The 11,281-nt window shown below is 48.6% G+C and overlaps 5 protein-coding genes across 5 annotated transcripts; 3 read left to right on the forward strand and 2 right to left on the reverse strand.

Annotated features, from left to right (window-relative positions):
* Positions 1-846: 846 nt before the first annotated feature.
* On the reverse strand, positions 847-3,568 carry LCP9604111_4400 (uncharacterized protein; the record flags this gene model as incomplete). The annotated part of the gene is made up of 6 exons (XM_039072096.1): positions 847-1,677; positions 1,745-2,056; positions 2,131-2,193; positions 2,258-2,674; positions 2,739-2,944; positions 3,043-3,568. 6 exons carry the CDS (start codon positions 3,566-3,568, stop codon positions 847-849), a joined length of 2,355 nt encoding a protein of 784 aa, XP_038929442.1.
* A 633-nt stretch (positions 3,569-4,201) lies between these two features.
* On the reverse strand, positions 4,202-5,045 carry LCP9604111_4401 (actin-related protein 2/3 complex subunit 4 family protein; the record flags this gene model as incomplete). The annotated part of the gene is made up of 7 exons (XM_039072097.1): positions 4,202-4,210; positions 4,264-4,308; positions 4,360-4,666; positions 4,728-4,778; positions 4,840-4,905; positions 4,964-4,992; positions 5,043-5,045. The coding sequence occupies 7 exons, from the start codon at positions 5,043-5,045 to the stop codon at positions 4,202-4,204; spliced, it is 510 nt and encodes a 169-aa protein (XP_038929443.1).
* A 314-nt stretch (positions 5,046-5,359) lies between these two features.
* On the forward strand, positions 5,360-7,189 carry LCP9604111_4402 (ubiquitin-specific protease UBP6; the record flags this gene model as incomplete). The annotated part of the gene is made up of 3 exons (XM_039072098.1): positions 5,360-5,375; positions 5,427-7,076; positions 7,128-7,189. 3 exons carry the CDS (start codon positions 5,360-5,362, stop codon positions 7,187-7,189), a joined length of 1,728 nt encoding a protein of 575 aa, XP_038929444.1.
* Positions 7,190-7,480: 291 nt separating this feature from the next.
* Positions 7,481-8,380, forward strand: LCP9604111_4403 (PaaI family thioesterase; the record flags this gene model as incomplete). The annotated part of the gene is made up of 2 exons (XM_039072099.1): positions 7,481-7,900; positions 8,003-8,380. 2 exons carry the CDS (start codon positions 7,481-7,483, stop codon positions 8,378-8,380), a joined length of 798 nt encoding a protein of 265 aa, XP_038929445.1.
* A 749-nt stretch (positions 8,381-9,129) lies between these two features.
* On the forward strand, positions 9,130-11,256 carry LCP9604111_4404 (putative MFS drug efflux pump; the record flags this gene model as incomplete). The annotated part of the gene is made up of 8 exons (XM_039072100.1): positions 9,130-9,282; positions 9,335-9,413; positions 9,468-9,526; positions 9,579-9,735; positions 9,790-10,169; positions 10,226-10,598; positions 10,659-10,789; positions 10,846-11,256. The coding sequence occupies 8 exons, from the start codon at positions 9,130-9,132 to the stop codon at positions 11,254-11,256; spliced, it is 1,743 nt and encodes a 580-aa protein (XP_038929446.1).
* Between the last annotated feature and the right edge of the window lie 25 nt (positions 11,257-11,281).

Raw genomic sequence — 11,281 nt, forward strand, 5'->3', positions numbered from 1 at the left:
AATAATGAGAATTCGGTTGATAGTAGCTGAGGTATTCCCTCAGCTTGGTCACAAGTACCCCTTCTAGGAACCGACAAGTGTTGGTAGCTGTGTCGACTTTGCTGAGTGATCGGAGGTTCTTGTCTGATTCTGGTAAGTCCATAGATAGTTGCAACATCGAGATTAAGAGACAGGGGGTTATTTAGGACCACAATAACCCAGAAAGAACATTGAAGACACTAATGTGCTCAGCGAGACAGCGAGTAGGAAATAAGAACTAGTAAAGTACTGACCTACTTCAGCAATTGCCCGGAATCAAAGAGGCGATGTTGCAACGCTCTGATCAACCTAACCTCTGTCTTCTTAATGTTTCAATGTTGATCTCAGCCTTCTATTGGCTGTCAGCTGTCCTACTATATGCATGTTACCGCATAGCCTACAAACAAGCAAAAACAACGCCCGCCTAGAGAACAACCACACAAGAAAAAGCAAAGGAGAGAATTCAATGTAAATGAGATCTAGCTAGTCAACTAACTGAAAAGTGACATCAAGGCTAGAAAAACATGAACCTCAAATGAGTTTCCTCGAGGGAGACCTCACAAACCGGCCAAGCACATCCCGAAGGCAGCAGCCGTGAGTGGGAGATCTCGCGGGAGGAAAAAGCGAGACAAAGGAAAATAAAGAAAATGGCGAACGCGCCAGGGAGACAAGGGTTTTCTGAATAAAGCTGGTGGACGTCTCCATACATCACACGCAGAAAAGAACCGAGAAAAGGAAAAACCAGAAACACAAGATCATTACCATTCCGATGAACCAACACTCCTCAAGCGAGAAGTACTGGTTCAGGATATCCACCGCGTGTGGCGATTACTTCTTTGCAAATCGAGCACCGCGGCCAGCAGCTCGGAACTCATCAAACACCTGGCGATCAATGTTCGACAGATGAGTAGCGTCGGAGCGAGACCGGTGGCTGCTGGGACCAAGCGAAGGAACTGGACCGAAAGGATCAGAGGACGACCGAACGTTCTGCGCAGTCGCATGCGGAGCACGGTAGATAGGCCGGATATCACCCTGGCTCTGAGCTGAGCCACCCGCAGTTGCCTCCTGAAGTTGAGGCATACGCCAGCTAACCGACTGTTTGCGGGATTTGGCTGAATCTGGTCGTTGGTGTGGCGGAACGTAAGCAGGGGCCGATGCGCGAGGCCGATGAGTCGGGGTGTCCGGCAGATATTGGGCAGAATCAAGTCGCTGAGAGCTTTCACGGGAGTTACCAGAGATATTCCAGTTGTTGGTTAACTCAAGGAGACTGCTAGACATATTTCTGGTGGACGAAACAGTCGAGCTTCCCCGAGAAGCACGGCCGGAATTCACGGAGCCACTGTGGGAAACTGAAATGGTGCGCTGGCTGTCAACTGAGGCGAGACTATGGGTTGGCGATGAGCCAGGAGCAGTGCCAATAGTTGAGATGCTCGAGTTTCTCCTGTGAAGTTGCTGGAATCCAGTGATGATGAACTTCCGCAGAACACTAGCTTCGTAGATGATTGCATCCTTGAAGATCTTGCTACGGGCAACATCATCATCCCACTCAAACCAGAACCTTCCGAAGATTCGTTCGACCTCAGGGTGAGTGTGTTGGTTGAGAAGACCGTCGTTCTCAGTGCGCAGAACCGAACCGTTGGACATGACATAGGAATAAAACTATATCGGTTGAAGATTGAATTAGTAATTTCCCAAAAGAAGACAACATCTCAGCCATGTTACGTACCTGAATAGCAGCAGAATGGTGTCCAGGAATGTAGGTCAGAGTATCGAATGGGAAGTAAAGGCACCAATTATGGTCCAATAACCCAATTCTTCTCTTATCCTTCGACCACCAAGCAAAACAATATTTCATGCGAGGATTAAAGGCAGGGCAGCTGATCCCTGCATTAACCAACTCATTGAGAAGGCGGATATCCAAGCCCACTGTGTTTGCCTTTTGCATACGTTCCACTAGAGTCTTGATCAAAGTAACAAGAGTTTTGAAAAGTGCATTGCGGTGATGCACGGTGTAAAGATGAGTTGCATGCCATGGGAACTACATCCGAAGACAAAGAATGTAAGTATGACATAGAAGGGCAAACGGAGAGGTATGGACAATGATTGACTTACCTTCCAGATAGTGGTAATGAACGATTCGTAACAACGCTGAGGGACCTTGCTAGCAAATGCACTCTGCAATTTGTTAAGGTCAGTAACATGAAAAAAACGAAGAATTCAAAAGGAAAAGTAGACGTACTCGGTGAGGTTGCTCTGCGTGCCGAGTGAGGCAAAACAGCTCCTCGTCGGTGAGAAAGCCATCAAAACCGGTGGACCAACTATCTTTGTTGACAAGCTGAACAGGATTCCCATCCTCCCATGAAATGCACTTCGCCCGGGGAAAAGCAGCCTTGAGAAGCTTGGCTGGGGTGCTGAGTTCTATGTCGACATGGCGGCTACCCATCCGTGGGGTACTACCAACATCATAGGCACGATTGATCCGGTCGACAGTTTCTTCGGCATCCTTCTTTGTTGGGAATTCAACATAGCAGTCCATGGTCTTTCCAGTAGACCGTTCCATAATAATATGGATGGGGCATCCTTGAGAGGATGGAAGCAGGTTCGCACTACGTCCAAGGAATGAGGCCACCTCCTGGCGAGTCACAGTGTACGGAATCTAAGTATCATAATTGTTAGTACTGGAATGTTAAACAAAGCAGAAGAACATGGTGGAAACTCACGTTAGAAATCACCACAACACCATTGCGAGAAGGTGGACGCATCTCAACGATGCTCCCAAATGGAATGGATGCTTGCTGGAGGAGTTCTTCGATTGAGAAGTTTTCAAGACGCTCAAAATCCCCAAAATTGGGGGTCCCACCCTGGTCGAATGGCCAGCCCATGTTGATGGCGTTGGATGGACCAAAGTTGGGTTTGCAGACGTTTGCTGTAGTAGAGACCGTTGTCAGTGAGGCTCAAACAGTTTCACTGATGATGGTATAGCAGGTCGACCGATCACGATGAATGGATTTTGAAGATACTTACTGGGTTGGAACTGACCAGAGAGGTCAATAGGATTGTGGTGAGATACAGTCTCAAAAGGATATCGACGAGATTGGGACTGAAGACTGAGAGGAGAATAGGCTTGGGGCACGAATTCAAAGGGCCTGGGATGGAATCCAGGCTCAAACTCAAGACGGCGGTTTGGAGGGGGACGAATAGTGGAAGACGAAGATGAACTTCGGTTAGAAGAGGATGGGGTCGAAGGAAGGGAAGGATGGGATAGGAGGGGAGAAACCTGAGCGGTAAACTGGGCAGGAACCTCCACAAGAGCCTGAGCAGAAAGTTGAGTGAGAGCTGGGGTGCAATCAGAGGGCGATTTCTTGAGAGAAGAACAATCATCGACAATTCCAGGTGAGTGTTTGCGACTCTCAGAGACAGGCGTAGTCACAGTCGGTGACTCTGGGCGTGAGTTCTCATTGAGAGACATTAGATCAACATTAGCTGCTAGGATACTTATACTGGCAGGCCAATCCTCAAATTTGGGCATATGCCCATGTTGTTCACTCATGTTTTAGGGCTGTCTGGGATGATAGTGCGTGGAAACAGTGCGTGGAAACAGAAATATTTACGAGAGAAAGTGCGTGTTGGTAAGAATGAACTATTTATATGCGTGGAATTAGGCTACACCACGCGTTTACGAGTTCTTACCTGTGCCGAGAGATATAAGATGGGATTCGATCTCACCTTTCTCACTGCCATGTGTGCTGTTTGTATACCGAGGCTTTACGGTACGTATTTAAAGCGACGCACTCGTTTCTGCCCCTATCCACTAATTTCACGTACCTGATCCGCACCAACTGAAATTCTACGCCTTCCTTGTAGATATCGCTTCTCTTGAAGATAAGTATTCTGCTACTTTTGCCAAAACACCGTTGGTCGCTGGTGTGATTTCTTCTTGTTTATTCGTTCAATACTATAAGCGCTATGTAGGTAATTTCCGTCTTGATTGGGAAGGAACAGGCCATACTAGAATAGTAGGCTAGTGAGGCACTATGTCGGTGGAAATGTGTTACAAAAAAACCCGACATCGGTATAAAGTTCTCTCTTAATCAATGCAAGCCTATGCTATCTGTACAGGAGTAGAAACTGGCAAACACAGGGCCATTCATTATTCGGAATCAACAAGGAAACGCTTGGCAATTTAATCGAACTGATTGATCGTCAGCAACTGGGTCAATGGTAGATTATTCCATAGAGACTTACCGGTGTCAGGAAAGACTCCGCAACAAAACGAGCACGGGCATTCAACTAGTGAGCTGTTAGTGACCTGCAAAGAACACGAAACATCCGTACACATACGAAGAGCTTCATCTCCGAAATCTCCTTGTCCACCTCCTCCATGAATTCGATCACGAAATCAATGAGCTTGTGGGTAAGCATTTTTTCCGTGTGGAAGTTCGTGATGAGGAAACTGATGTCATATCCCTCCACTGGCTTCCGACGCAGAATGAAGAACGATTCCGCTCGCTGGGTGAGGAACCGAGTGAATTTGTGGACAAGAATGTGCTCGATCTCATCTGCCTGCTTGATTCTGATACTTATGCGAACAGAATTGTAGCTTGGCTCAATCTTCACCTTTTCATTTTCATTCCTGCTGATGTGCAACCTAGAAAGCCATCAATACGTTTGTCCGGTGCGACCTTGGATGAAATGACGGTCAGACGTACGGGTTCAGTAGGATCTCCGGCGAAGAATTTGCCTCAATCTCTGGGCAGTTGCTGGTGAAGCCCAGTATATTAGCATATTCCATGTTTATCACTTGAAATAGGGGCAACTTACTGCCGCTCGGATGTCTGAGAAGCGAAATTGGAGATCGTAAGAGCTGCGGTGAGAGAGGACCGAACACTGGTAAATGAAGTGTGAGAAAGCCTGCCGCTGAATATTTGTCAAGTGTCGAACTCACGCCTGTAGGTAGGGCCGGAGAGATTGACTCTAATAATCAATTAGTATAGAACGAGCCAGCTGATTTGAGCTGTACCCACCATGATGAGGGGGTGGCCACAAGGATGCAGTCGTGACGGGTGATGATGGTCGAGAGCTAGTTAAGAAGGAATTCAATTAGCCCGTTGTGAGGACCCTTTGACCTAAGGCAGTGAGCGAGAAAGGCAGTTCTCTGGATAACAGGTTGTCTTAGGCAGAAGAGGAGTTGACGTCGGGGTGGGCGGTGATGATAGTGGTTGGGCGGTGAGAGACCCCCCACGCTCCCTCGTCCCAGGTGTTTACCATTTGCCCCAGCAATCGCAAGCTCTTTCAAGCTCTTCATCCTTCTCACATCATCCATATCTAAAACTTATTGAAAATGGCGGCTATACCGAGTATGTATGGACGTATTGGCAGTCCCTGGACCACTACTAACGGATCTACAGTTATTGTCAAACACGCCGGCAAGCGCCACGAAGTCGAGCTCGATCCTACGACGAACGGCGAAACACTCAAGTACCAACTCTTTTCCTTGACTGGTGTGGAACCCGACCGCCAAAAGGTTTTGGTCAAAGGTGGCCAGCTTAAAGATGATACACCGCTTTCGTCACTTAATGCCAAACCCGGACAGGTGTTCATGATGATGGGCACCCCATCAGGAGGTCAAGGTTCCGCTGACCTTGGTCGGCCAAAGGAGACCGTCAAATTCTTGGAAGACATGACCGAGGCCGAGGTGGCACGACAGAAAGGTGCCAGACCTGCCGGTTTGCAGAACCTGGGGAACACATGCTACCTCAACTCTTCCCTACAAACCTTGCGGAGTGTCCCTGAGCTTCAGGATGAGCTCCTACGGTATCGGCCGAGTGGAGGATCTGGACAGTCGACTCTGTCAGACCTCAGCAGCTTTGGTATTGGTGGCCTTGGAGGTTCTCGGGATTTGGCCGCTTCTCTCCGAGATCTGTTCAAGCAAATGTCCGAGACCCAGGAGGGCATCCCTCCACTGATGTTCCTCAATGCTCTCCGAGCTGTTTTCCCTCAATTCGCCCAACGTGACCGAAATGGACAGGGATACTCCCAACAGGATGCCGAGGAGGCTTTCTCCCAGATCTTGAACCAGTTGCGGACTAAGTTGACCATCACCGAAGGCGAGGGAGAGTCTGCTACCACCACCTCATTTGTAGATAAATATCTCGCGGGCCAATTCGAATCTATCACAGAGTGTGAGGATCCCGCTGCCAAGGAACTCGGCGAGCAACCGAGTCAAAGTTCTGAAGTTTTTTACAAACTTGATTGTCATATCGGAAAAGAAACGAACCACCTGCAGGATGGAATTTTGGCCGGACTCGAAGAGGAAATCGAAAAGAACTCCCCTCTTTTGGAGCGCAATTCTATGTACAAAAAGCGTTCTCGCATCGCACGACTACCCAAGTACCTCACAGTCCATTTTGTCCGATTTTACTGGAAGCGTGAAACAAAAAAGAAGGCTAAGATCATGCGCAAAGTGACATTTCCTGCCGAGTTAGATGTTGTGGAGTTCTGTACCGAGGGCCTCCGAAAGCAGCTCATCCCTATTCGCGACAAGGTTCGCGAGATCCGCAAGGAGGAGCTGGAAGTTGAACGTTCTCAGAAACGTCAAAGAGTTGCCGAAGAGCGTGCAGAGCGTCAGGCGAAAGAGACCAACTTGGGCGAAAATGTGGAGCCAATGCAGAAGAAGGCCGAGGAGACCAAGGCTAAGGCTAACGACAAGGACGGCGATAGCCAGATGGAGGAAACTTTCAAAACTGATGCCGAGTACGAAGCAGAAAAAGCAGAAGCTATCCTCGCTGCTAAGAAAGAGCTCCAAGAGCTTATCAAACAACAAGGTGCTGGAGATAGCGGAACCAATCAGTCTGGTCTGTATGAGCTTCGCGCCGTGATTACCCACCAGGGTGCTAGCGCCGACAGCGGTCACTACACGGCATACGTCAAGAAACAGGAGCAGGATGATCCTCAGACAGGCAGCAAGCGCCGCGAGGCAGACGACAAGTGGTGGTGGTTCAACGACGACACAGTGACTGAGGTGGACGCGCAGAAGATCGAGACCCTCTCGGGTGGTGGTAAGTGAACCGCATTCTACATTTTAAAAGCCATTGCTAATGACATATTAGGGGAGTCACACTCTGCCCTCATTTGCCTCTACCGCGCGATTGAGCTGCCCAAATGCGAGTAAATGGGCTTGCCTTAGCATCTGTTCACATGGGAAAGAAATCTGCAAATGTTGCCTCTAGATGATAGAAACGATGAACATGAATGATGCTAGTCCCTACCGCCTTCGCTGTTACCAATTGATTGTCTTATGCCTTGCAATGATCTACATTTTGTATGTTGTAGTCCTAATGGATATCTTCTAGTTAGTGACGACATATATATTAATGACTAAGCAATGTACACGTGACATGGTTGAGCCTCGGCCCAAATTGTCTCAAAGCTCTAATTCTACAGGACTGGCAATGTAACCACCATGATACATTATCGCAGCATCCTCCAGTCGGCCCTTCGCCAGTCTCCAATACACACACGATTTCTTTGGAGACCGGTGGTCCGAAGCGTCAGCACCGCGGCACAACCAAATGCCTCCCGAGAACCATCGCGCTGGACGCGCCGCCTGGTCTATACCGGTATATTTGGAACGCTTGGCATCGGAGCAGGGAAATGGTTGGACAACAAAATCTCATCGCCATTGGATCCTGGGTCGTTAGAAGACCAAATGGAGATTCGGGAAATCCAGCGGGTATTCGACATTGGACTCCCGATTGTACAAGAGCTGCGTCGTAACCCCGATTACGTGGAAAAGAATGTTTACGAAAACTTCGCTGATAAGCACAAAACCCATCGGCTGACATCAGGCCCCTTGGCTGGCAGTAGGGGCTTGGGATTACAGGTTAGTCTCTCGTTTTCTCATTAGGTTCCTTGCATGAATGCCGAACCTTTTGACTACCAAGCCTCGGAATCCCGCTTTTTCTAACTGTCCCGTATCTGACAGAAAGTTTTCTGGAATGACAAAGAGAAGAAAATCATTAGCGTGGTCTTCTTGGGACCAGGCCTTGAAGGCTGGCCAACCATGGTCCATGGAGGCGCGCTCGCCACTGTGATCGATGAGAACCTGGGGCGTGTAGCCATTCGGCATTTCCCATCGCGAACTGGTGTCACTGCCAACCTCGAGCTCAACTACCGGGCGCCGGTCTACTCGGACAATTTCTATACCCTGCATACCACCCTAGATCAGGAACGAAGCACAGACACCAAGGCATATACCAAGTGTGAGGTCCGTGACATGGCAGGCCAACTATGTGTTGAAGCGACGGGGCTTTTCGTTGTCCCTAAGACACTCAAGCTAAACATGGTTGGGGAATATTTCTGAACCGCGAGAATATTGATATCTACGAATATGTGGCGGCCTTTTTCGATCGTGTGACTTCTTCGAAGCTTCGGCCGAGGGTTGTTATCAACTCAACGCCGGTATCCCGGTCTCTCGGTCTCCTTGAACGAAGCCAACTGGAAGTAGGAAGCTAGCAAGGGGAAAACAGGCCATATACATGAATTATTTTTGTATAAATATGTGCTATCTGATAACCCCTAACAGATACAATCAGCGTCTCTTGTACATATGACAAGGTTATTAATTCAATACTCAAACTCTCCCAGCATTTGGGTTTCTGGCTATTTCGGGGCTGATCCCTATTCTGGCGTAGGTCTCCGGAGCAGTGAACCAACCGTATCATCTACATGCCTTCTCCACGTTTTCTTCCCCGCATTTCCCCAGCATCTTTGCCCCAGAAATACCAGAATTATGAGGGAATTGCCAAGCTGCCTCGGTACTTTCTGGATTTCAAGCATTCCTATCCCGGCTATCTGCTTTAACGCGCATTACTCCGTAGCTTGTCTTCATTTCCCCACTCTGGACATTTCCTAACTTGAAATACGGAACAGATTCAGTGTGCTGAAATGAAATTATATTATTGTGGCCTTCCTTCGACACTGGATTTAATTATCAATATCGTATGCATTTCAGTCGAATTCAATTATATCCAATTTTGTTGACTTGGGGCCAAGGTCAATTCCCCGTGCTTACTTTGTTTAACATTGTGCTACCCTTGACCCTCGCCCATCATGGCGGACTCAATCATTCACTCGAGTCGGCCAGCCGACGAGAAGGCTGTGATGCAACATGACGAATATAGTGACACCTCACAGCATAGTCACCGGGTAATGGCTGGGCCGGGCTCAGAGGAAGCTATGCATGAGTCTGAGAAGGATATCCCGGTAGGGCTCGGCTGCTTAACCTGTGGTTGGCGACAATACTGATCGTCAAAAGATGACATTCCGTCGGTTCATGGGTTTCGCTGCCATGGCTTTCCTGTGGACCGGAAGCCAGATTCCAGTCTACCTCTTTGGTATGTGAGAAACAACATGAAAGCTGTGATATAATTTTGATGCATTTCCACTAGGCGGCATCCCTCCCTATATTTATGGAGACATTGGTGGAGCAGATCGATGGGTCTGGTTTGTGAGTGCATACCCATTGAAGTATAGAGCTATGATTGACGAGCTTCTGTTAGGTTCTTGCAAACTTGCTCGGCCTCGCCGGTGTATGCCCCTTCGTTGGATCTCTATCAGATCTAAGTGGACGCCGCCCAGTCGCTATTATTGGAGCATCCCTCATAGTTATTGGAATGATAATCTGCAGCACGGTGCACACAATGAACAACTTCATCGGTTTGTATCTGCCCATATGTCGCAGTACATAGACGTTCTCTAACATGGATACAGCGGGCATGGCCATCGCTGGTGCCGGTGCTGGGATCAATGAACTGACAGCCCTGGCTGCAACCTCCGAGATGGCGCCCACTCGAAAGAGAGGAGTCTATGTGTCGATCCTTATCTTCACCATCGTACCATTCTGCCCGTCCGTGCTATGGGCTCAGCTTATTGCATATTACAGCCATTGGCGCTATGTCGGTGCGTTCTGTGCTGCGTGGAGTGCCTTTGGTCTGCTGATCACGGTTCTATTCTACTTCCCTCCGCCACGAGTCAATTCAGCTGGTTTGAGCCGGAAGGAGATAATTGGACGGATCGACTTTGTCGGTGGATTGCTCAGCATCACTGGTCTCATTGTCTTCTTGGCTGGGTTGCAATGGGGTGGATATATGGTATGCTTGGAGATACCCTGTGCAGGGCTACATATCTTACTGACATATTAATTTAGTATCCATGGACATCCGCCCATGTCCTGGCACCATTGATCGTTGGGTTCCTTCTGCTTGTTGCTTTTGCTTTCTGGGAAATCTATGGAGCCAAATACCCCATTTTTCCATCTCGCCTCAAGCAAGAGCCTCGGATTCTAGGCCTTACCCTCGTCATTACTTTCATCTCCGGTGCCAACTTCTTCTCCGTCCTTATGTTCTGGCCCACGGAATCATTCAATGTCTATGGCCATGACCCCGTGGAAGTGGGTGTTCGCAGTCTCCCTATTGGATTTGGCATCATGACAGGGGCATGTACTGTGCTTGCGCTTCTTAGTATACTTCGTGGGCATAACAAGGAACTCTTGATCGTTAGCAGCGTGATGATGACTGCAGGTGAGTTTTCTTGATGGGTATAGGAGTTCCCAAAAAGCTAATCTGTTCTCCTCAAAACAGGATGCGGTGCTATGTCTATCGGCCGCACTGATAATATGTATCAGCTTTGGGGAATTCTCGTCCTTGCCGGCCTTGGAATTGGAGGTATTGTGGTGCCAGCCTCGATTATTACCACAATCATTTGCCCGGACGTGAGTCATCTTGCTAGAAGGGAGGAAATTTGCCTATTGACATTAGCTTTCGCTAGGATCTGATTGCCACTATCTCTGCGCTCACCCTCTCTATTCGCGTGGTAGGCGGTGGCATCGGCTACACCATTTACTACAATGTCTTCATCTCCAAGTTTGTCCCCGCGGCAACACACTACATCGGTGGTGTGATGATGAAAGAGCTCAACATCACCGACGTTAAGCTGATTGGCGAAGCAATTGAGCTGACAGGTGCCTCATTGCTAAGCGAGCTACGCACAATCCCTGGTATTGCTGGCAATGAGACTGCTTATCAAATGGTCGTAGGGGCTGGTCAGCTTGCATATGCCGAAGGATATAAATGGGTATACTATGTCAGTATTGCATTCGGGGGTGTCTCCATTGTGGCCGCCTGTTTCTTGGGCGACATCCAGAAGTATATGACAGACCACGTTGCCGTGGTAATGTGAGAGCGTACCCCCAATCGCGATTTAC

This window comes from Penicillium roqueforti (assembly GCF_015533775.1).
Source record: "Penicillium roqueforti strain LCP96 04111 chromosome Unknown scaffold_09, whole genome shotgun sequence".
Lineage (NCBI taxonomy): Eukaryota > Fungi > Ascomycota > Eurotiomycetes > Eurotiales > Aspergillaceae > Penicillium > Penicillium roqueforti.